The 23,437-nt window shown below is 42.7% G+C and overlaps 1 protein-coding gene across 4 annotated transcripts in view; it reads right to left on the bottom strand.

Annotated features, from left to right (window-relative positions):
* The window catches only part of DAAM1 (dishevelled associated activator of morphogenesis 1), a 348,912-nt gene that overhangs the window by 32,622 nt on the left and 292,853 nt on the right, over nucleotides 1-23,437 (bottom strand). For all 4 annotated transcript variants that reach the window (XM_030214350.1, XM_030214349.1, XM_030214346.1 and 1 more), the window contains 2 exons: nucleotides 10,578-10,684; nucleotides 4,241-4,329 (listed from right to left, as the gene is read on the bottom strand). In XM_030214350.1, coding sequence (XP_030070210.1) covers nucleotides 4,241-4,329; nucleotides 10,578-10,684 — 196 coding nt within the window. The remainder of the gene's footprint in view (nucleotides 1-4,240; nucleotides 4,330-10,577; nucleotides 10,685-23,437) is intronic.

The following is a 23,437-nucleotide window of genomic DNA, read 5'->3' as shown; positions in this document are numbered from 1 at the left end:
ATATGCGCAGTTACAGAACAGTGTTTAGGTGCATATCCGGCATGTACACGCACACATACACACATATGCAAGTATGCTAAACATTTATGCCTGCAACTGGCGTGCAAATGTTAGCATCTACTGTCCAAGAGAGCTTCCAGAGTCTACTTCTCTGTTCGAGCATCCTGGAGCTACTGTTCTGCTTCCTCAGCAGACTTTCAAGGCAGCTCTGAAAACTGCTCTCGCTTTTGTTAAGATTTTGGCTTATGCAGCAGAATTTTTCTGCATAAAAGTTTTACGATATATGAGAATATTTGACATTATATTTAGATTTATTTTGAAATCACAATTATTTCATTCACTCTTACAAACACAGATCAACAGATGCACATAAAGAGGACCGTTCTCTAACTAGGTGCCTCGATGTAGGTGCTCACTTTTTGTGGGCTGTAGACCTCATCTGTAAAGGCACTTACACTACTATTCTATAATGACAATTACGTGGGTAAGTCAGCACCAGTGCGCCTGTACATTTATGCCTGATTCATGGCTGGGGTAAATGATAACAGTTACTCACATAACTTCTAGTGTTCTCTAGGTTAAGCACGTAATGTTGCCCATACCTCTGCCCCGCCCAAGCCTCTCCCCTATGAGTAACCCCTTACGATTACATGTTAAGCCATTTTAGCATATAATTATAGAACAGCAGTTGTGCGCACTACCGCCATTTAAGCACATTAAATGCTAGTGCAACAGGTGACTAATTTAGGTAACTTGTTCAAGCATCAAAGAGCTTAGGAGTGGAGGAGTAGGCCTAGAGGTTAGTGCAGTGGACTTTGATACTGGGGAACTGAGTTTGATTCCCACTGCAGCTCCTTGTGACTCTGGGCAAGTCACTTAACCCTCCATTGCCCCTGGTACAAAAATAAGTACCTCAATATATGTAAACCGCTTTGAATGTAGTTGCAAAAACCTCAGAAAGGCAATATATCAAGTCCCATTTCCCTTCCCCCTTCCCTTTCACAAAATTGCACCATTACACATTTATGAAAAAAGTTGGAATACAAAAAGAGCATGCCTACTTTACAAAGAACACACATGCAGGGCAATTCTGTGACCTAGGTGCTCACATTTACACACTCGTTATGCACATAACTGTTTTCAATACTAGGATTTGCATGTGTCTGTATACACACGTGTAAATATAAACACTATTGTGCAAATACCTGCTTCACTTATCCACATGTATGTGCAAGGGGCTGTACACAGGGGAGGCCCCACTTACGTGCATTACTCATACAATATCATACATTATGCTGCTATCTGTCAAGCTCACGTCGGCTCTATGGCTGGCGTAAGTGCAAACACCTTAGGTGCATTCATAGCCAGTTCCACTAGAATTCTATAATGGAATCTAGGTGACTAAGCTCTTTTATTGAACAGCTTCTATCACACACACCCAGTTATAGAACTGTTCCATAGGCACCTCTGTTACCTTCCTAAAACAGGTGGACTTCTCATAAGAATAGCCATACTGGGTCAGACCAATGGTCCATCTAGCCCAGTATTCTGCTTCCAGCAGTGGCCAATCCAGGTCACAAGTACCTGGCAGAAGCCCAATTAGTAGCAACATTCCATGCTACCAATCCCAGGGCAAGCAAGGGCTTCCCCAAGTCTGTCTCAATAACAGACTATGAACTTTTCCTCCAGGAACTTTTTCAAATCTTTTTTAAACTCAGATACGCTAACTGCCTGTATCACATTGTATGGCAGTGAGTTCCAGATCTTAACTATTTTTCAGTGAAAAAATATTTCCTTTGAATGTGGCTAAAACTTTCATAGTAGGAAAGTTGTGAGCTGGAGTAGGGAAGGAAAGATGCTGCATGGGGTTGGGGGTGTGATAGAGGGAGAAATGTAGGACATAAGGGATGAGAGAGGGAGAGATGCTGCATGGAGGGTGTGAGGAGTGAGAGGGGGAGAAATGTTGGACATAGGGGTGGAAAGGAGGGAGAATGGCTGCATGGGGGGGGGTGGAGAGGAAGAAATATTGGACATAAGGGTGACAGGGGTGGGAGAGATGCTGCATGGAAGGTGAGTGGGATGAGAGTGGAAGAATTGTTGGACATAAGGGTGGAGGGGAGGGAGAAATGGACATAGGGATGGAGGAGTGAAAGAGAGGCTGCATGGAGAATGAGAGGGGTGAGAGAGGGAGGAATGTTGGTCATAAAGGTGAGAGGGAGGGTGAGATGCTGCATGGAGGGTGCGAGAGGGAGAAATATTGAACACAGGGGTGAAGGGGAGGAATAGACGGTGCACAGGGGAGAGAGGCAGAAATGTTGGACCGAGGAGAGAGGCAGAAATGTTGGACAAGGTAGTGGACAGGAGGAAGAGAGAAAATGCTGCATGAGGGAGGGGGAAGAGAGATTTTTGGGTACAAGGAAAGAGACATGGTGGACAACAGGAGAGAGGGAGAGATTTTGGACATGGGGGTAGATGTGAGGGAGGGAGAGGATAGAGGGAGATGTTGGACACAGAAGCAGAAGGGATGGAGGGATGCTGGACAGTGGGAATGAGCGAAGAGAGAGGGAAATGCTGGAGAAATGGAGTAGTGAGCAGGAGAGAAAAGAGAAAGGAAAGGGAGATGTCAGGCTACGAGAGTGGAGACAGGGAGAAAGCGGGAGCAGCTGTTGGACTAGAAGGGATGATGGAATCATGTGGGAGAGATCAGGAGAGGGTGGCAAGGAAATGAGAGGACAGTGATTAGAGAGAGTAGAAATATGAAAATGGGGATTAAAGATGAAAGAGAATAGAGGGCTGGGAAAGGTTTGAGTTGGGTAATGGAAGAGTTACTGGGTGAGAGAAGATGGAAATTTGATAGATGGCTGAAAAGTAAAAAGGAGGAGAAAAGGGTGATAGAGGGTGAAATCTGAGTTGAAATAGCAGAAAAGAAAAAAGAAACAAGAGGATAGAGCTAAAAGAAACTATCAATATGTCAGAGGAAGGTGTAGAGAGGGAATAGACAGAAGAGAGGAGAATAGACTTGAAGGTGAATTAGCAGATGGCAGACAGGAAAGCAGAAAAGAGAAACCAGAACCAACATGATGGAAAAATAAAATGCCCAGACCACAAAGATAGAAAAAATAATTTTATTTTGAATGCTTTAAATGTAATATGTTAGCTTTGGGAAATGTGCATAGTAAATGTCTTTGCATTATGTTTAGTAGAAAAGGAAATGCATTTCTGGTTTTCTTTCTCCAATGTTGTAGTACATGCTAAGTTTAACTTCTTGGGGTTCCCAGCTCAATTTTTGTCTAAATACTTTTATTTCTAATTTGTGATTCCTTTTTCTGTATTTGGTGATCAAGTCTCTACAATACTGTAATCTGCATTCTCAGATAACTGGTTACTGTTTTGTTGTCTTTTTTTTTTTTAAAGTTTGTTGCAGAAGTGCATTTTTATGTAAAAGATAAAATAAGACATTAGATGCAAATGATTAAGACAAATTGGAGAGCTTCAGATTTAGAATACCTATATGCTATAGGAGATCCAGTAGTTTATTTTAGGGCCATATATGATGACTTGTTGTCTTTAAAAAATAAACAAAAATTATATATGTTGATGCGATAAATTGATTCATAGTGTGTTTGGTTAGTATGCATTTTAATATCGTTGCACACAGAGTGCACTCCTGTACTCTTTGTGGTGTGATAGTAATGGCAGGTGGGGAAATTGGAGGGGAGGCAGAGAGAAGAGGGGTTCGTGGGGGGGGGGGGGGGGGCTCTCCTCTATTTTCTGACCAGGGCACTAGCACGGCTAACAGCGGTCCTGATCCTTGCTGTATAGCTGGTGGAGATCCCCAAGCATCCCCAACTGTGGAATTGATCCAAAGACGGCCAGAACTCCCGTCTCCCAAGCTCTGCAGTCGACAACAGCATCCTGACAACTAAACGTGCTTGGGGTGCTGCCATCAGTATCTTAGGGACAACACTGTTGCCCGCCAAGCTTGGTAAAAGGGAATTCTAGCCTCCTTCAGAGAAAGTGTAATTTATATTTTGAGGTGGGGGTAGGGTGGGGCAGAGAAAATGTGCCCACCCACTTTGGGCTCAGACCCACCCAAAACTGGCTGTCTGGCTACGCCACTGAACCACACTAACTGTGTACCCAATACCCTCCCCTCTCCTCACTCACAGAACTGGGAAACCCTATGGATATCAAAAAGCATTAACCAGACCCAATACTAGTGCAAACATCAATCATTTACCTTCAACCTTGGGCTTAACTTCGGCAAGTCTCTCAGCAAACTTCTTCTTGAAGTAGAGGGATTGCAGTCTTTGCTGGTAATGATTTATTCTGGAATAACAAAACAGTGTCTGGAGGGTTTGGCACTAGAAATAGATGCTGTGTCATAGAAAGGTCATAGGAAAACCTGCATTTACTATAATATATGAAAGAACAATCGAATATTTCAAGAAATAAAAGATTGCTTTCAAGGAAATATGTGGAATTTATGGTAGCACAGTGCCTATGCCCCTTGACTTTACTTATAACATTATTTGGGAATAGCAATATGTTCATGGGTAGGAATTTGAAAATAAATCTCCAACATCCTTGCTTTAATTATGATGTAGCACAGGGGTGGGTCAACTGCAGTCCTCGAGGGCCACACCCAGTCAGTTTTTCAAGATTTCCACAATGAATATGCAATCAATCTCATGTATATCTTTTGGAAATCTTGAAAATCTGACAGGGCTGTGGCTGTCAAGGAGCATGACTGCCCACCCCTGCTATAGCATGTATTGTTATTTGAATTTTTTTACTGCTGTAATTGCTTAATGCCTATGTCCAGGTTATGTCATACACCACCTTGGGTGAATTTCTTCAGAATGGCAGTAAATAAATCCAAATAATTTGGGCTTGATGAATTGCTATTTAGAAAAGCAAGGCAGACCACTGCAGTGTTTGTTTGTTTGTTTGTTTTTTTTGCCATGCTGCACTTCCTTTTTCCTCCCTTTGTGGCTGGACTGGGGCTTACACTTTCCTTTATTGATATCTTTTGCTACAGAAAGGAAAAAAAAAATCACATGAGTTCTGTCTTTCAGGTTATCAATAGAAATCAAACAAAATAAAACATGGAAAAGAAAATAAGATGATACCTTTTTTATTGGACATAACTTAATACATTTCTTGATTAGCTTCCGAAGGTTGCCCTTCTTCGTCAGATCGGAAATAAGCAAACACAGCCAGCTGCAAACTATGCCAAAACATTTCACAAGACCCCACAGTCATTCACAAAGGAAAAATATTCAACATAAAGGACTATTTTACATGCTCATCTTCCAATGTGGTATATTTCATTCAGTGTAAGAAATGTAACGAAGGATGCTATATTGGAGAAACAGGCCCGATGCTTAAGACAAGATTCAATCTGCACAGACATCACATGAAAATAGCAGGTGCCAGTCAGGCCCCCACCCCTGTGGGCCAACACTTCACTAAACCAGAACACTGCACCAGTGATTTCACAATAAGAATACTGAAAGATAATTTTAAAACAATACAGGAACGTAAGACCTTTGAAATAAGAATGATTGAATATTTTGACACCCAACAAACAGGACTTAATAAGGATCTGGGTTTTCTAACCCATTATAAACCATAAAGTTGTATTTCTCTGTTTATTTCTCTGTTTATTACCCTCCTCTCACCTACCAACACCCATCCTGTTAGAATATCAATGAAATGCTTTGATGTCCATGCATACCCCCACCCTCCCACTCTGTCAGACAGTCAAAGTAATGCTTTGATGTTTCTCTCATATTTACTATCTGCTACCTCATTTGCTTATTTCCGATCTGAGGAAGAAGGGCAACCTTCGAAAGCTAATCAAGAAATGTACTAAGTTATGTCCAATAAAAAAGGGATCATCTTATTTTCTTTTCCATGTTTTATTTTGTTTGATTTCTATTGATAACCTTTAAGAGTGGACTAACATGGCTACCACACCTCTCTGTCTTTCAGGTGACAGCTATGTAAAAACAAAGCAGCACAAGAATGAGCCCAAAACACTGAAGCTTAACAGGAAAATATTTGAAACTGCATATTAAAAAAAAAAAAAAAAAAAAAAAGGATTTTAAAGGTGAGTGTGTTGAAACATTTTCCTCATTTGCACAGTTCACTAAAATATAGTGCTACAAACCAGCAGCGTACCAAGGGAGGGGCAGTGGGGGAAGTCCACACCGGGTGCAGGCAGCAAGGGGGTGCGTAGAGCAGGCCATGCTGCTGTCGGCTCTGCCGGTCCTTTGCCTCCTCTGACGTTACTTCTTGTTCCGGGGACTGGCAGAGCCGACAGCCGTGCACCTGCTCTGTGCACCCCGCCTGTGATGCACTTTTTTTTGGAGGGGGGGGGAGGGGTGATGCACAGCAGCGACCCTGGGTAGCAAACAAGCTAAGTACACCACTGCTACACCTCTGATTATGTATCGAGGGAAGGGGTGTCAGCTGTTTCCCCTGCAGTGGCGGTCCAATCTCCTGCTGAGTCTAGGAAAAAATATATACGGTTCTCTTGGAAGCTCCAGAAGGGGGTCACAGACAGAGGGCAGGAACACGATCTTCATTTGGCTGCCCAATTACAGAGAGAATGTGCATTTTTCCTTTAGCATGGAGAAAGTGTTGTATTCAGCACAGGTGACTTTAAAATTAGTGATATGCAAGAGCAGGTTGTTTGCTAAACTAAACTAAAGAGAGATGATTTTGCAAAAGTAGACATGGGTGAACAACATCCTTTAAAGCTAACTAAAGGTGACAGTGTGCCTGGACTAGGCGTTACATGTTCAGAGAAACTTCAAGACCTCGAGATGATGACATATAGTATAGCATTTTGCACACGTTTGTCCTAGACTTGCTGATGCTCGAAATCACAGTGGAAGGTGGCATCAGAGAGTAATTAATCCTACCCAGGGAGAGAATTTTATTCCAGGATTAGTGATCACAGAAATGACTAACGCTGTATTAAATATAGGTGAGTTCACTTTCAAAGTCAACTGCAGGATCCAAGTATGAACATAAATAGAAACTATTCCACCTTTAATTCTGGCATAATCCCTGTGCATAACAGAGAACTAATCCACAGATGAATAATGCATTAGTCATTTCAGGAGTAAAAGCAGTATAAACCTGAAGCGTAGCCTTAGATTTCAGCACGGTCATGATTTTAGCTGTTCACAGATGAAGTGTTGAAGTATGTCTTTCTAGCGACTGCCTCTTTTCTGCTTCTGTATAGACTTAAGTCAAGTCACTGAATTGCTGCAGAAGTTAAATGTGTTTTAAAGTCTGGAAAATGTTTTTCTTTTGGGGGGGGGGGGGGAGATATGTTATAAAAATCTATGTTATAAGAAAATCTCTCAAACTAAGAAATGCTAAAAGCTTTTGCTTGGTAGGATGACACTAAAATTATACAACACATCTCTTACCTCTATTGGCCAGACAGCATAAAAATATTTTAAGAATTAATATGAGGCCAACAGTCAGCAGCTACTTAACAGTCTCAGTTTAAGAGCGTTAGTAAACTGTCCGGTCTTTAGTCAGTTTTAGATCCCTAACTTTTGGGCTGAAGATAGGTATCTAAATTTAATGTAATGCACCTTAAAATTCAGGCACCTAACTTTAACTGCTTAGGTTAGATGTTCCTCACTGGATATCAGCATAAGCACCCTAACAACAGTCCCCTGACCCGTTTCTTCCCCTCTTTCAGTTTCCTTAATTTAAGTGTCATGTGAATTCAACCTTAAGCGTTCAGAGAAAACAAATTTTAAACTGAAACAATCTAGGTGCCTCAAGCCTTTGAAAACTGGCCCCACTGTGGGGTAAATTTGCAAAAGGTTGCTTATTTCCGATCTGAGGAAGAAGGGCAACCTTCGAAAGCTAATCAAGAAATGTATTAAGTTATGTCCAATAAAAAAGGTATCATCTTATTTTCTTTTCCATGTTTTATTTTGTTTGATTTCTATTGATAACCTTAAGAGTGGACTAACACGGCTACCACACTCCTCTACAAAAGGTTGCAGAAATTTAGGCACTGGAATGTTGCAAACTAAGCACAAATTCTGTAATGGCAGCCATTATAGAACACTATTGTAAGTCTGCGTTTACACATCTAACTTTAGACACAAGCACTTACGCCAGTTCAATGACTAATGTAAATGCTCACGCCTAACTGTATATAGTTAGGTGCGTAAATGCTAGTATTCTAGAACCCGCTGCACATGTAACTGCCTGACAAGATTCAGGGCCACCGAGAGACTGAGCTGGGCCCAGGGTAGGGCTGCCGCCCCCCCCTCATGACTGCCACATAGCCAGATAACAAAAATAAGCATTCCTCCAGTGCTGTTCTCCGCCACATTGCTTGCCCTGCGCCGGCTCTGCAAGCTCCCATCAGTCGGTTCCTGCCGGAGCCGGCGAAGGCAGCAATAATTAAATCGCTGGGATGCATGTAAGGTACACCAGGGAGGGATGGGGTTCAGCGACCGGTGGGCAGATTCAGGAATGCCACAGAGGAGAAGGGACGTTGATGTGGGGTAGGTGAAAAAAAATCTATCTATATTTTTTAAATATCTCGGGGGGGGGGGGGGGGGGGGGGGGGAGGCTGTGGAGTTCTGTGTTGTGTGTGCCGTGGAAAGGCCAATCTAAGTTAGCTCTGGGCCCATCCAGAATACTAGGTCTGGCTACGCCACTGTTACAATGGTTTTCAGTCAGGAGGGGTCTGATCCTTATTAAAAATTTGTATCTGGAGAAAGGTTATGGTTCTTATAAATGGCAAAAGAGTTTCCAGAAAAGAGGTGGAAGAGGGCAAGCGTAGAATATGTTTTGAAGAAATGGTGAGAAATGGGTTCAACTGATCATCAGTCAGAAAGCAGCAGGGCCCGATCAGTTCGCACTGAAGAATACATCATGACAGTTGAAGAACCAGGTAGTGAAGTGATGTTCTTTAGGTGAGGTGACCAGCATGAGTGTAGGCTTACTGCAAATTTATTCAGGATGATATATCCTTATTGAAACTGGTCACTTTTTGACAGTCATGCAGAAAAGAAGCTTTGAATAGTTTTTTTTTTTTTTTTAAACACAGTGCATATTGTTCAACATAATAAAATGCAATCTGTCTTTATACAGACTATAGGCTTTCACTTCCTAGTCTTAATGAATCATTCTAAAACAAGTTGTCTGCATAATTATTAGAAACCAGATTCTTCTGGTTGTGGTTTGAGACACAGGTGTGACACAGCAGTAGCCAGCAACGAGCATTACCTTAATCCTAAATAAGTTTGGCTGTCAAATATAAAACTAATACCAAAGAAAAGTTGACCCTAAGAATAGGATAATTGGATTAATCTTTTATAAAACTGCCAATCCATGAAGGACCATTTTCTAACAATTTTACAACAGGTGCAAAATCCACAGGTATTCCAGCTGGCCTTTGAATTTTGGATGGGGAACAGGGAGTGCCTGCTTAAAACATTTGTTTTTTAACCTGCAAGCAACCCATATACTTTTAAAAAATGTTCCTATTATAGACAAATGTTTGTGAGCACTAAGTTGGTTGATCCCTACATAAATAATAAAATACACAAATCAGATCACAGTCATATTTATGACCAGTTTCCCCATTGGATTGCAGTTGGGAAGGTGGCACTGGATAATCAGCTTGCAGCTTTGATTTCTTCTAGAGCCCCACATCCCTGAAGGACGTTATTGTGCAGCATTAAATCCAGATAAGTAGTCTTCCTGCCTTTATTAAAATTGTGGTGCTGTGCATACACTGAGTATATACTTTTCCATTGCATTAGTTGACATTAGTATGAAAGTGTCTTCCAGTAAAAAAATTTCTTACTCTAATACTATTTGCTTAAATTCACATTTTTTTGTGTTAAAAAAGGGGTAAAAATTGGCAGAGGAATAGGTGTACTTTTAGGGAGAATCATGATGTATAGAGCCAGTCACGTGAGCCAGTTTTTGGCATGGTTCATTGATAACAAAGCTCTGCTGCAGGTGCAGCTTATTACTGAATTCTTTTACAATTAATTGAGAGTACTGGAAGTCAGTGGCGTTCCTAGGGGGGGGGGGGTGTGGTCCGCCCCGGGTGCACGCCATTGGGGGGGGGTGCCACGTGCCTGTCGGCGCTGCTCGTTCCGTGCTCCCTCTGCCCCGGAACAGGTTACTTCCTGTTCCGGGGCAGAGGGAGCATGGAACGAGCGAAGCCGACAAGTGCGCGGCACCCCCCTCCCAGTAAGTAAAAATGCACCCGGGGGGGGGGGGGTCGTTTTGCCGGGGAGAGGTGTGGTTTCGCTGGGGGGGGGGGGGGGGGGGTGCATCGGCGATTCGCCCTGGGTGTCAGCTGCCCTAGGAATGCCACTGCTGGAAGCTCTATTTAAAATAGTTCTGGGATTGGTTCCTTTCTTGTTTTTAGTTCTCACAGTTTAACTCTCCCAAGTGAGGTTCCTTCTAGTATTGCACAAGTAAGTTTTGCAGCACTTGCAACCGGTTAGTGCTTGAACCCCTCACCAGCAATCCCAATAGTCATTGCTTATTTGTATTTTAATACAAACCTGCTCATCTCATACAGGAATCTGTCAGCTTTGGCCATGCGATCCAGTTCATGCTGGTGTTCCCCAAGTAGGTCAATGTCACTTTTCTCAGGGACAAATTTTAGCAGCTAAAGGGGAAAGAAAACAAAAAGTTATCATAAGGTTAACATTGTTTTTACATCTTTGTATTTTACTGTTCAGGAAAACAGAGGTAGTGGAAGTGGGGAATGGCCACCTACTAGAGGGGGAGGCGTATTTTTAAAGCACTTAGACTTACAAAAGTTACATAATAAGCTGTGCACCTTTGTAAATCTGTGCTTTGAAAATAAGCCCCATAATAGAGTGGAATAAGCACAAAGGATCGCTAGACAAAGGTAGAGATCAAGTGTTTGAACAGCATTGGCTCCCTGTTAATTTTAGAATCTGCTATAAGATATTATTATATGATAAAACCCGTAGTGCAGGAGGATTCAATTATCTTGTTGGGCAGACTAGATGGACCGTGCAGGTCTTTTTCTGCCGTCATCTACTATGTTATGTTACTATGTTACTATGATACCACCATGCCTGACCTTTCTTTTGAACCCACATCAGCCATGCCATTCACTTAGATCCTATGGCACCAACCATTTGGTCATTCCTGTTACCAGTTTTTCTCGCAAAAAAGGTGCCGGTACTCAAATGCCAGGCCACCCTTCAGGGTTGGGGTGACCACTGAGGGACCTACCCCACAACAGCCAGGCCCCCCTGCAACCAGTCACAGAATCTATGACAAGGCAGAATTTGTGTAGAGTCTGAGCTCTTTCATTAAAACTTGGGGATCACGATTCAATTTTAGCAGACAATGGAAAAGGTGCCGGTACTCAGTACCCCCCCAAGTACCCCCTCAAAAAAGAGCCCTGCCTGCTGCTCGTGTGCGACTCATCACTTCGTGCGAGACAGCCTTTTGCTGCTGTTTTCCTTCATTATGGAACAATCTTTCAGATCCATTACTTCTCAGACTAAATTTAAAACTGTGTCAAGAATTTGGCTCTTTAAGTAGGCCTTTGAGCATCATTTCTTATTTGAGAGTGAACTCCAAGGGCCTTACTCGTGTCACTGTTCCTCTCCAACTCATAGCTCTCTCTCTCTCTCTTTTCTATCTTTGTGAGTTCAGTTACTTGTATTTCAACTAGCGATTATGTTACAGGTTTTAACTATATTGTGCTAAGCTCACCCTTCCCTTCACTGTCTCTATTTGTTTTTCATGTTTGCCTTCAACTGTTGGGTGGATATTTTATCTTTATGTTCTATTTATTTTTATTTGTACACCATCTTGATATCTTTGGATCATTAGGTAGTATAACAAATGCTCAAATAAATAAATCTAAATTTATAAAGCTTTTTGGTGTGTAAAGTCCAATTCACATGCAGAAAAGGGCTTTTATAACATCATCCTCTCCGTCTCATCTGCCCTCAACCTCGGAGTCATCTTCGACTCCTCCCTCTCCTTCTCAACCCATATCCAGCAGACAGCTAAGACCTGTCGCTTCTTTCTCTATAATCATCAAAATTCACCCCTTCCTCTCCGAGCACACCACCTGAACTCTCATCCACTCTCTCATCACCTCTTGCCTTGACTACTGCAACTTACTCATCACTGGCCTCCCACTTAACCATCTATCCCTCCTTCAATCCGTTCAGAACTCTGCTGCACGTCTTATCTTCCGCCTACACCGATATGCTCATATCACCCCTCTCCTCAAGTCACTTCACTGGCTTCCGATCAGGTACCGCATACAGTTCAAGCATCTCCTACTGACCTACAAATGCACTCAATCTGCAGCCCCTCATTACCTCTCTACCCTCATCTCCCCTTACGCTCCTACCCGTAACCTCCGCTCACAGGACAAATCCCTCCTCTCAGTACCCTTCTCCACCACTGCCAACTCCAGGCTCCGCCCTTTCTGCCTCGCCTCACCCTATGCTTGGAATAAACTCCCTGAGCCCATACGCCAAGCCCCCTCTCTGCCCATCTTCAAATCCTTGCTCAAAGCCCACCTCTTCAATGTCGCTTTCAGCACCTAACCATTGTACCTCTATCCAGGAAATCTAGACTGCCCCCAATTTGACTGACTGCACTTTTTTGTCCTTTAGATTGTAAGCTCCTTTGAGCAGGGACTGTCCTTCTTTGTTAGATTGTACAGCATTGCGTAACTCTGGTAGCACTTTAGAAATGTTAGATAGTAGTAGTAGTAGTGTGACAGGCTGTGTTTGCCTACTTTTACTCAACCTACATGTAGGTGTTCCTGGGGGGGGGGGGGGCACGACTGTTTGGGCAGAATGGAGGCAAAGCTGCAACAGACATGTATTTTTATAAAATACACAGGTACATGTGTAGAGCACACACATGTAGTGGGTGAAAATCGAAGCACTGGCATGTGTGTGAAATCAGGGCTAGATTTGGGAGTCTATTTTACAGAGTTTTGCGGTCATTTCAGATGGGAAACAAAACTATACAGCAAGTATCACTGATGTCCTCATGACATCCCCAATGTACACCAACTACTACTATGGACTATACCTCACACCAGTGAATAATGGGTAACAAATTATTTAAGGCATTTTTGCTCATTGTTTCTCAGAATCATGGATCCAGTCAGGAGCAGCTCCAGTGTCAGAGGTGAGCTAGGACTGGGAACTGAGCAGCTCAGATGAACAAAGGCAGCTTGGGTGCTCCTTATTCACAATTTTGTGAAAAATCCTTTGCCCTACTTAGTTCACAGGCCTCACTGGAGATCAACTTGATAAGAATGCTTTTTTGTTTTATTTTTTAATGGCTACTTTCAAGTTATTTTTGTGATACAAAGTGCAGGGACTTTTAATCACTAAGCACTGGCTGACACTTTTCTCTGTCCCTGCACAAGATATTCTTTCAAAAGAAAAAGCTGATTAATTACATTTTGTTTGCAAAACAATGGAAGAGTGCCATACCCTTATTTTCATTATTGCTGTAATAAATCTCACTCCAGCTTCAACTTGTAGTCTGTGATGTGGTTAGAATATCACCGTTGTCCATTTACTGTTATAATTAGCTTTGCCAATTACAGTATAATGCATAGGATGTGGTACATGCCTGTATTAATAGTTTAATTTTGCTACAATCAGCACATGCACCATGTGGCCTCACTGTGGCATTAGAAATTATGAGTTTAACCAAGCTGACCTCCTTGCAGCAAGGAGAAGATAATTCCTATTACCAATCATACTTCCTGTTTCTATAAAAAAAAAAAATTGACAAGCTGGAAGTGACATCACAGACCAAGATGGTTGGTTTAGCTTTCTGCTCTGCACAGTCAGATTCAATTTCAGCGCTCATCCCCCTCATTTAGCAGCTTAGCAATCTATGACATTGCTTAATGAGTACATGGAATCTATAAAGTTGCTTAACAAGTAGGTGTGCGGGGGATATGTATTTTACATTCCTCTCGTCTAATTTTGAATGAATTTGCTTGCCATGCAACCGGATCTGCAAGCCACGAGACAACTAAGATGGTGGAGGCTAGTAATTCAGCAGCCCACTGAATCAGAGTTATCACAGGATCTAACAGAGGATGGAGATCCACTCACTGAATTTTGCATACTCCTTCAGGGAATTAAGTCAGATTTAAAAGCAGTTCAAGCTGAGCTGAGAACATTGGCAATGACTCTCTGAGGAGAAATAGCAGAATTGGGACACGGACTGGTCGATATGGAAAATCGACTGGAACAACAACTAGAATCTATTACTACCACGGATACCTCCCTACAAGAGTGTAACACTACTGAACTATATCTACTTGATAAAGCTGAAGATTTGGAGAATCGCAGCAGACAAAACAACCTGAACTTAAAGGGAGTGCCAGACACTGCGGACTACGTAAACTGTAAAACGGTAGTGCAGAAAATTATAAGCATACTGTCTTCTGACTGAGAAATCAGTGACCCTTGATACCATCAGAACAGAGAGAGAGCACATTGTGTGTGGCAGGATGAGCCAGAGCTAATTCACCATTGGACATTATAGCTTGTTTCTCAGACTAAAATAAAGGAAGCTATTATGACTAAAAGTTAGTGCAATGGAGGAATTTCTTCGGACACTTATGTTATAGAAATTTACCAGGACCTGGCAGCAACAACACTTCTTAGAAGAAATGCGCTACAATCCTCCACCCAATATCTGAGAGATAAAGGAATTAAATACAAATGGAGTCATCTCTTTGCTTTGTTATTCTATTTGGAAGGGAAGCTCCAGTAAGTTAAGAACATTGGAGGAAACTAGAAAAGCAATGCCAAGTGACTCCATCTGCTCCACCTGCTTCTTCGAAAACTGGGGGCTTATCACTACAGCGCATTTCGGCTCAACCTAAGTTGCAAAGTCTCTTGTAGTAGGGGCTGCCTGTCAAGGCAAACTTTGGATGTGCAATTACCTAGCACTGCCGCTACTTGATTTAAAATGGGGGGGGGGGGGTAAAGTGTTATTCATTTTGGATAAGAGACATTAATCTCTGTCTTGATTAATCAAGTCTATGTACATAATTCACACACGGTTGGGCACTATTGTATTTGCAAATGCTCTGTTTCTAAATTGTTTTACTTCTCCTTGAGGGGGCATACCTGGTTTCTATGTTTATGCTGCATTTTGGGGCTGTGAACGAGTCGCTCCTCCTTATAGAGTCGTGCCTGAATTGTGGCATGTAGCTATGAGACAGGAGCCAGCTTAGACAGTGCCAGTGGATGCTCAGTACCCCGTAATATTGAGCAAGCTCCTTCACTGTGTCCAGGAAGGGGTAACCTGTACTGAGTTTAGCATCGCCAATCATTTTGAAATATTGGAACCTATCAGCCAAGCAACTTTGTAAAAGCCCATTTTACCCAAGGAAATGCTTTTGAAAACTGCCTCCTTTATTACTGAGTGCAAGCATAATACATACCAGAGACAGCAGTAATGTTCAGGTGGTAGTGGCAGCGGAAGCAAAGAGAGGAAATCAGGGCAGGACCTGCATTAGCTCTAGTTCTTCTTTCCTCATGGATTTCCTTTTACTAAGGAAGCATGTGTGGGGAGTGGAGATGTTGCAGGGTTTGTAAGAGTGCACTAATTTCCAAACTCTGCACTGATTGTCCTTTGAAACTTAGGAGGAGGATTCCTCCCTCCTCCATCTCAAAGCCATCTCCAGGATGCCTAGATTGGACTTTATGCCACTGTTTTGCCAATATGTACAAAATAAAAAGTTGTAGGGATGAACAAATAGTCTTCCAATTTGAACCCAAAAAGGCTTCAGGTTAAGAAATAAAAAAATACTGAATATTTATTAAAGCACCAACTATGAAAAAATACAGTGTTCATTGTAGTATCAGAAGGTTTGAAGTATCGAAAGACTGGACACGGAGCTGTATTTTTGTGTGTCAATGCCTGTATCAGGAATCATACAATCCTGCTTGAACCCTTCCCATTATGGATACATAACTACGGGGACTTGGAAAAAGGCGAATATCATACCAACTTGATTATCATATAAAACATGTCAATCAAACTGTTAGAGACCAGAGAAGGAGAGCATTTCATCAACACACACAGGTATCTGAAAGAGATCAGCATGAGAAACTACAATGTACACTGTATTTTTTCATAGTTGGTGCAAATTGGAAGACCGTTTGTCCCTACTGCTTTTATTCATCTGTTGTATGTAGAGTATTTTTTCCTTTTTTGTTGTTTAACAATATCTATTACAGAAAATATCATGTAGAAGGCACAGCTGCACGTACAATCAGTAATCAAAACTATGCAGGTACCATAGCTTGACCCTAGTGCCTGGCTCCTTAACATTTCCAGAGACACACATTCCTATGTCCGTGCCCCTTTCCTTACTGTTTCCACAAAGACACGCTTTAACAGCAGTGTCTCATGTCTTACCACCTCTACAGGGCTACACTTCACTTTGGGTAGAAGCTGCTTACTTTAGCAGTCTCTTAGTCTAAGTCTACCACATATCTGCTATTAATCATGATACACCCTGCCTCCATCTTCCCAGGGTTTATTGGAGTTTCACAAACTGCTGTTAAAAATAAATAAAGTGCTCAAGTTTTTCCAAATTCTTCAACCTGCCATTTAATTGCAGTATTGGCATGCACACACAATTTTCCTCTAGGTAACGTATAAGATGATCTTGCACGCAAGTGGAGAAAACAGCCTAATGGTTAAAACAGTGGGATAAGAGCTATGGAAACCAGGGATTGAACGTCACCAATGGTTCTTGTGATCTTGGGAAACCAATTTGAGGGGGTGTGGGGGGGGGGAGGGAGTTAACATGGGCTACTCTGTTTAAGATGGGTTATTGTACCCTGTGCTAAATTGTGGTAAAACAGAATCCATGTTGATAACTCCCCCCCCCCCCCCCACCTGCAGTGTCTCAGGTGTTAGTTTTTTATATATCAACAGTTTTTATTGATGATAATCGCCATTGTGAACATAATCAAACATTTCGTAAACATAAGAACAGGTCACAGTTGCATGTATACAGTATCACTGCATCATCAATATTTTCTAACACCCTTTTTCTCCCCCCCCCCCCCCCCCCTTAACGTCATCACATTAAACTATTACTTACTTCATAGTGTCTAGACTTTCCACTGCTCCCTTTATAACAATTTGACACAGAAGAAAAGGGACCCCATTACAGTGGTCAAACTTACAGCTATACATAGTAAACTCTTTATATTAAATATCATACAGTGAACATATGCTTTTCCTTCGTATTCCCACTCCCCCTCCTATCCTCCCTCCCTCCACCCTCCCCTACTGGACCTATTAACAGTTCAAAATCCTGCTCCTCCCAACTGGTGTAAGGGTATCCCAAAACGGGGACCATGTTTTACAAAATTGGTCTCCCCTTTTTGAAGCCAAGTCTCCCACTCTTTTCTTTTCCAGCATGCAACATTGCATCATAGCTCCTCTCCATTGCGGGACTCCAGGGGGTTCTGGTTGTAACCATAATTGTGTGATTGTTCGTTTGCCCATCAAGGTCGCCCTTTTCAAAAAAGCTTTTAGTCCTTCAGGTGACTTTCCTCGGATATTGTAAACCTCAAAGAGTTGGCCTGGTGATGGGTGCCATTGTACTTTCCACATCTGAGACACATGGTGCCCCATCGTTTTCCAGAATTGAAGCACCAGTGCACAGAACCAAAACATATGTCCCAAAGAGGCTCCCAATTGTCCACACTTTGGGCAATCATCTGTAGCTCTGATGGTCGCTTTAAAGGCTCTATGTGGTGAGATGTAAAGCCGTAAAATAAATTTGTATTGCATTTCCTGCCATACTGCATTTTCTGTCGTCTGGTATACGCCTGTCAGACACAGTTTTATTTGCTCCGAGTTGGGTTTCCATCTCAGTTCTTGATGCCACTGCTGTGAAACACTTGTGTAGTCTGAAGTCCCCTGCAAGTCTCGAAGGTGTCGGTGAAAGTAACGAAGTGGTACTTTTAATTGGGCCTCTAGGCCAAGTAGGTCATTCATGGAGTCCCATATTTGCTGTGTAAGGTCTGTTGCAGGTAATGACCTAACATAGTGTTTAAGCTGTAGGTACGGAAAGTGGTCTTTCTGTCCCAGTCCAAATTCTTCACACAGAACTCTAAAGGGTTTAACATTCCCATTCTCAGACACCACCTGAAACAAATATTTAATACCACAATTCTCCCATTTTTTAAACAAAGCGGAGCCTCCCCCCTCTGGGAAAGCTAAATTACCTTTAATAGGGAGCAGTGGAGTTACTGCTTTGTTCCATTTGTACATCCTACCCAGCCATTTCCATGTTTTACGTAGGGGATTTAAAATGTACCCGTACTGGCCCAACGGTGGGAGTTCCTTTGTTGGAGCATGGAGCCAATAAGCAAAATCCATTGGGGCTATCAATGTGGTTTCCACACTTGTACAGGAGAAAAACTCTTTTGCTCGAAACCAATCTGATAGATGCCGCAGGCCACATGCTATCGTTATGTGTTTTAAATCGAGCAGTCCTAACCCCCCTCCCGAACAGGGTTTCATAAGATTTTTCAAACCTGTGCGTGCCCGTTTACCCTGCCACAGGAATACCGTGAGGGTTTTATTGAGCCATCTCTCCTCTTTATATCCCAGTATGGCAGGGATCATCTGGAAGATGTACATCCACTTCGGGAAGATGAACATATTATACATTGCGATTCTCCCTTTCAGGGATAAGGGTAAACCCTGCCAACCATGTAGTGTGTCCTTTGTTCTATTTTTCAATGGGCCTATGTTCTCTTTATACAAGTTCGCTAAATCTTTTGGTATTAAAACCCCCAGATACTTAAGGTTGTCTTCGGCCCACTGAAAGGGGAAAGAACCATCCCACCCCTCCTTCACCGCCGCTTGTATCGGGAGGGCTAATGATTTATGTAAGTTTAATTGTAACCCTGAATAGAACCCAAACTCCTCTATGACTTCAAGTAATCGTGAAACTGAGGTTTTCGGTTGTGTAAGTGTAAGAAACATATCGTCTGCAAAAGCTAGCACTTTTATCAGTTGCCCATGCAGCGTTACTCCCCGTATGTCCTGGTCTAGCAGAATCGTACGTAGGAGTGGTTCCAGGTAGAGAAGAAACAGTGTGGGGGATAATGGGCATCCCTGCCTTGTGCCCCGTTCTACTCGGAATGGCATAGATCTAGTGCCATTAATCAATATTTGTGCCGTGGTGTTATTATAGAGCGTCTGTATTGCTTTCAGAAACCAGCCACTCAGCCCAATATACTCAAGTACTTGAAACAGGTATTCTCCATTAACTTTATCAAAAGCTTTGGCCGCGTCTAGGCTAACTAATAATAAGGGGTCGCCCGTAACTTGACCATAAGCCACTGTGAGTAGTGCTTTCCGAACTTGTCTTACCGCTTGCCGGCCTTTGACAAATCCCACTTGATGTTCTCCTATTAGATATGGAATGTGAGCCGTCAGTCTGTTTGTTAGCACTCTAGATAAGATCTTAATATCTACATTGATGAGGGAAATGGGTCTATAGGATTCTACTTGATCTTTTGGTTTACCCGGTTTGGGGATTAATGTTATTAAGGCTTCATTTTCCCTTGGTGAAAAGGATCCCCTAGTCACCACTGCCTCAAAATAATCTACCAAGGTTCCACACAATTGAGGGGCTAGCATCCTATAATACTCATTAGAGAAACCATCGAGACCTGGGGCTGAGCCCGGATGTAGGGTTTTTAATACTTTAAAAACCTCTTGTGCTTCCAGAGGGGCTAGCAGTGCTTGGCGGGCTACTTCTGTTAGTTGGGGCATTCTTGCATCTTCTAGGTAGTCCCGGGTCGGGGGACCCCGAACCCTATCTTTGGCGCTATACATTTCCTTAAAGTATTCCTGGAATGCATTAACTATCTCTGGTAATTTAGTTAGTTTGTCCCCCTTGGAATTCGTGATCACTGAGATAAATCTTTGGGAGGTTTGTGTTTTAGCCACTCTAGCTAGTAGTTTTCCTGATTTATTCCCAAAGCGTTGGAAGTTTAGCCGTCGAGCTATTAATTGCTTCGTGGCTTGCTCATGAATAAGAGAGTTTAGCGCTACCAGGGCTGCTGACATGGAATCCCTGTTATCTGGAGTGGGTTGTGCTATGTATTTCCTCTTTGCTTTCCTATAGTCTGCTTCTAGGTGCAAAATGCCCGCTGCTAACCGCTTTTTCCTAGCACTTTGAAACGCTATTACTTCCCCTCTCATAACCGCTTTGGATGCTTCCCAGAATAGTATAGGTGAGTCACATGCGGGGTAATTCGTGTCCTCGTACAGTTTCCATTTTTCTAATAAGTGGTCTAAAAATTGTTTGTCTCTGTATAGATAAGCAGGGAATCTCCAGTGGTTAGTTGTTCTCCCTCTCTCCCTTAGGTCAAGTTCTACCCATATCATACTATGGTCTGAGATTTCCATAGGGCCAATAACTGCTTGCTGAACTTTAAAGAACCAAGATTGCGATATGAGAATATAGTCGATTCTAGACCAAGACTGGTGGGCTTTTGACTGATGGGTATAATCTTTTGTGGTAGGGTGGAGGGAGCGCCACGGATCAGTTAAGTGCAAATGTTTACAGAGTGCGGATATCCCCCTCCCCTTGCTTACTCCTGGGACAGCCCCGGATGAAGACCTATCCAGGGACGGGTCTTGCACCTGGTTAAAATCTCCCGCCCACACCCAGGGAGCATCAGTGTATTGCAGCCCTAGTGCTATTAAAGACTGAAAGAATCTTGGGTCATAGGAGTTTGGAGCATATATCGCACACAAATAAAATCTCTGACCTTGATAGTTAACCCGAATTAGCACTATACGTCCCTCCGAGTCTTTGTGTATTAAGGTGGTGGTGCAAGGTAGCCCCTTACGTACTAGTATTACAACTCCACTCTTCCTATTGCCCGAGGAGGAGAAATGGCTCTCACCCACCCACTGTTGACAAAGTTTTCCATGCTCATTATCTGATAATTTTGTTTCTTGCAAACATGCAAAATCTATGTTATGTCGCCTTATCTGAGTTAGGATCTTATATCTCTTTACTGGCGATGTGATGCCTGAAACATTCCACGACAAGATCTTTACTCCAGAGTGACTAATGACTCTCCAGTCTTGGGGATACTATCAGTAATATTTCCTGATTTACCCCCGGGGGCCCAGCCTCTCCCCAGGAGTATGCATGCTGTATTTGGAGACCAAGATTCAAATTAGCTCTCATGTAATCATAGGTACCAGTATTATCCTCCCCCTTTGCCCCACTAATTAGCTTTCCAATTACTCCCTTTAGGGTTTCTTCCCCCACCCCTATCCCTCCCCTTATCTTCCGGTCTACCCCTTCTACCCACTCCCCTTCTCCCAAAGAATGCCTTGAAAGGGCATTTCCCATCAAGGCCTAGTCACAATGTGCTGAGTGCCCCACTCCCCCCCAGATATGTCAGTTTTACCTTTAATCTTTAGCAATTGAATTCTCAAAAAGTGTCATCAGATCCGGCAGAATGGTCTTATTTAAGTACAAAGTCTGCTCACCACAGTTCTTTTTGGAGCAAGTTCACGTTGGTGTTGCAGTTGCGTGTAGCTCCTGGTTGATAAATTGTGCCGCTGATTGCTCTGAGGTGAAGGATATCCATTTTCCATCTTTCATGATTTTCAACGTCGCTGGGTACAGGAGCATAAACCGGGTATTTTTATCAATAAGCGAAGAGCAAATCGGATGGAATTTTCGTCTCCTCTCCTGTACACTAGCTGAATAGTCCTGGAATATTCTTATTTGGCTGTCCGCGTATCTTAGAGTGTCTCTTTTCTGTCGGTACCCCTATAGAATCTCTTCTTTATGAAGATAATTGAGAACTTTTATTATGACCACTCTGGGTCTAGACCCCGGTTGACCCGGTCTCCCCAGTCTGTGGGCCCGTTCAATGCAGAGGTGGCCTCTGCTGTCTGATATGGCAAATTCCTTAGAGAGCCATGTTTCCAGCACTGTGCTTAGGTTTTTGTCTGGTATGGTTTCAGGCAGGCCCACCAGTCTGAGGTTGCATCGCCTAGTTCTGTTCTCTAGTTCGTCTAGCTTCTCTGCTTGGATTGTTAGCTGCTGCTTTAAGTTGGCTATATCCGGCTCGCGTTGCTGCCATGTGTCCTCCAGGTCTGATACTCGTTTTTCAACCTCTGCCGTTTTGCTTATTTCCGCCAATGTGCCGTCTATTTTCCCCAATCGGCTCTCCAATGCTGTGAAACGGGGTTCCAGTGCGGTTCCTACCGCTGTTACCAACTGCGCCAGCTGTCGGGCGGTAAATTCGGCCTCGCCTCGCGGAGATGCGGTCGCCATCTTGGAATCGCTGTTTGCCGCGAGCGGCTTTTCTTTTTCGTTTTTCGAGCTTTTCCTGGTGCTTCCGGGCGGCATAGGAACGAGATATTGTTCCATGCACTTTCCTCCGTTCGTTTTCACAGTCTGATCGGTTTTTTTGGGGTTTTTCTACGGCGATTTAGGTCGGGGGCGAGCAGGGCACTCGGAGCAGCACAGAAACGCTGTTACTGCTTCCACCGCATCACGTGACTCCAGGTGTTAGTTTTACTAAAGTGCAATATTACATTAGCATGTGATAACGTGATCAATTAGGATCCTAGGAGTAATGATTGATCAGTCTTTATCCCTAGATATACAAATCAATTCTATTATTAAAAGGTCCTTCCTGTTGATGAGAAAACTGTAGGATCCATAAATATTTTGACACTTTTTATTTTAGACTTTTAGTCCAGCCACTTGACTATTGAGTGGAGTGGCCTAGTGGTTAGAGCACTGGTCTTGCAATCCAGAGGTGGCCGGTTCAAATCCCGCTGCTGCTCCTTGTGATCTTGGGCAAATCACTTAACCCTCCATTGCCTCAGGTACAAACTTAGATTGTGAGCCCTCCTTGGACAGAGAAATATCCAGTGTACCTGAATGTAACTCACCTTGAGCTACTACTGAAAAAGGTGTGAGCAAAATCTAAATAAATAAATATTGTAATTTGATTTATCCAAGAATATCCTTAAGCTCCAAATGATCCAAAATACATCAGTTAAGCCGATGTTTTTCACTTTCGAAATTTGATCACATTTCTCAATATTATGGCACCCAATGGAAGCAAGACTGATTTTTAAATTTTATTGCAGTCTGTTTAAAATATGAAATGGTTCACCACCGCAGTATATGTATCCCATGTTCACTTTTGTAGCTGCTTCTAGATCCTGGCCATTAGAATGATCTAATCCTTTTGTCTTTCCTAGCTGAGTTTATTCCAAATGATCTATGGTCTGTTACTGATTTTAGAAAATTTCCTAAAAGTTTTATAAACATTTTTATTTGAAA

Source organism: Microcaecilia unicolor, chromosome 9 (assembly GCF_901765095.1).
Source record: "Microcaecilia unicolor chromosome 9, aMicUni1.1, whole genome shotgun sequence".
Classification (NCBI taxonomy): Eukaryota; Metazoa; Chordata; class Amphibia; order Gymnophiona; family Siphonopidae; genus Microcaecilia; species Microcaecilia unicolor.
The sequence above is the reverse complement of the archived record's forward strand: the minus strand, read 5'-3'. Positions and strand labels throughout refer to the sequence as shown.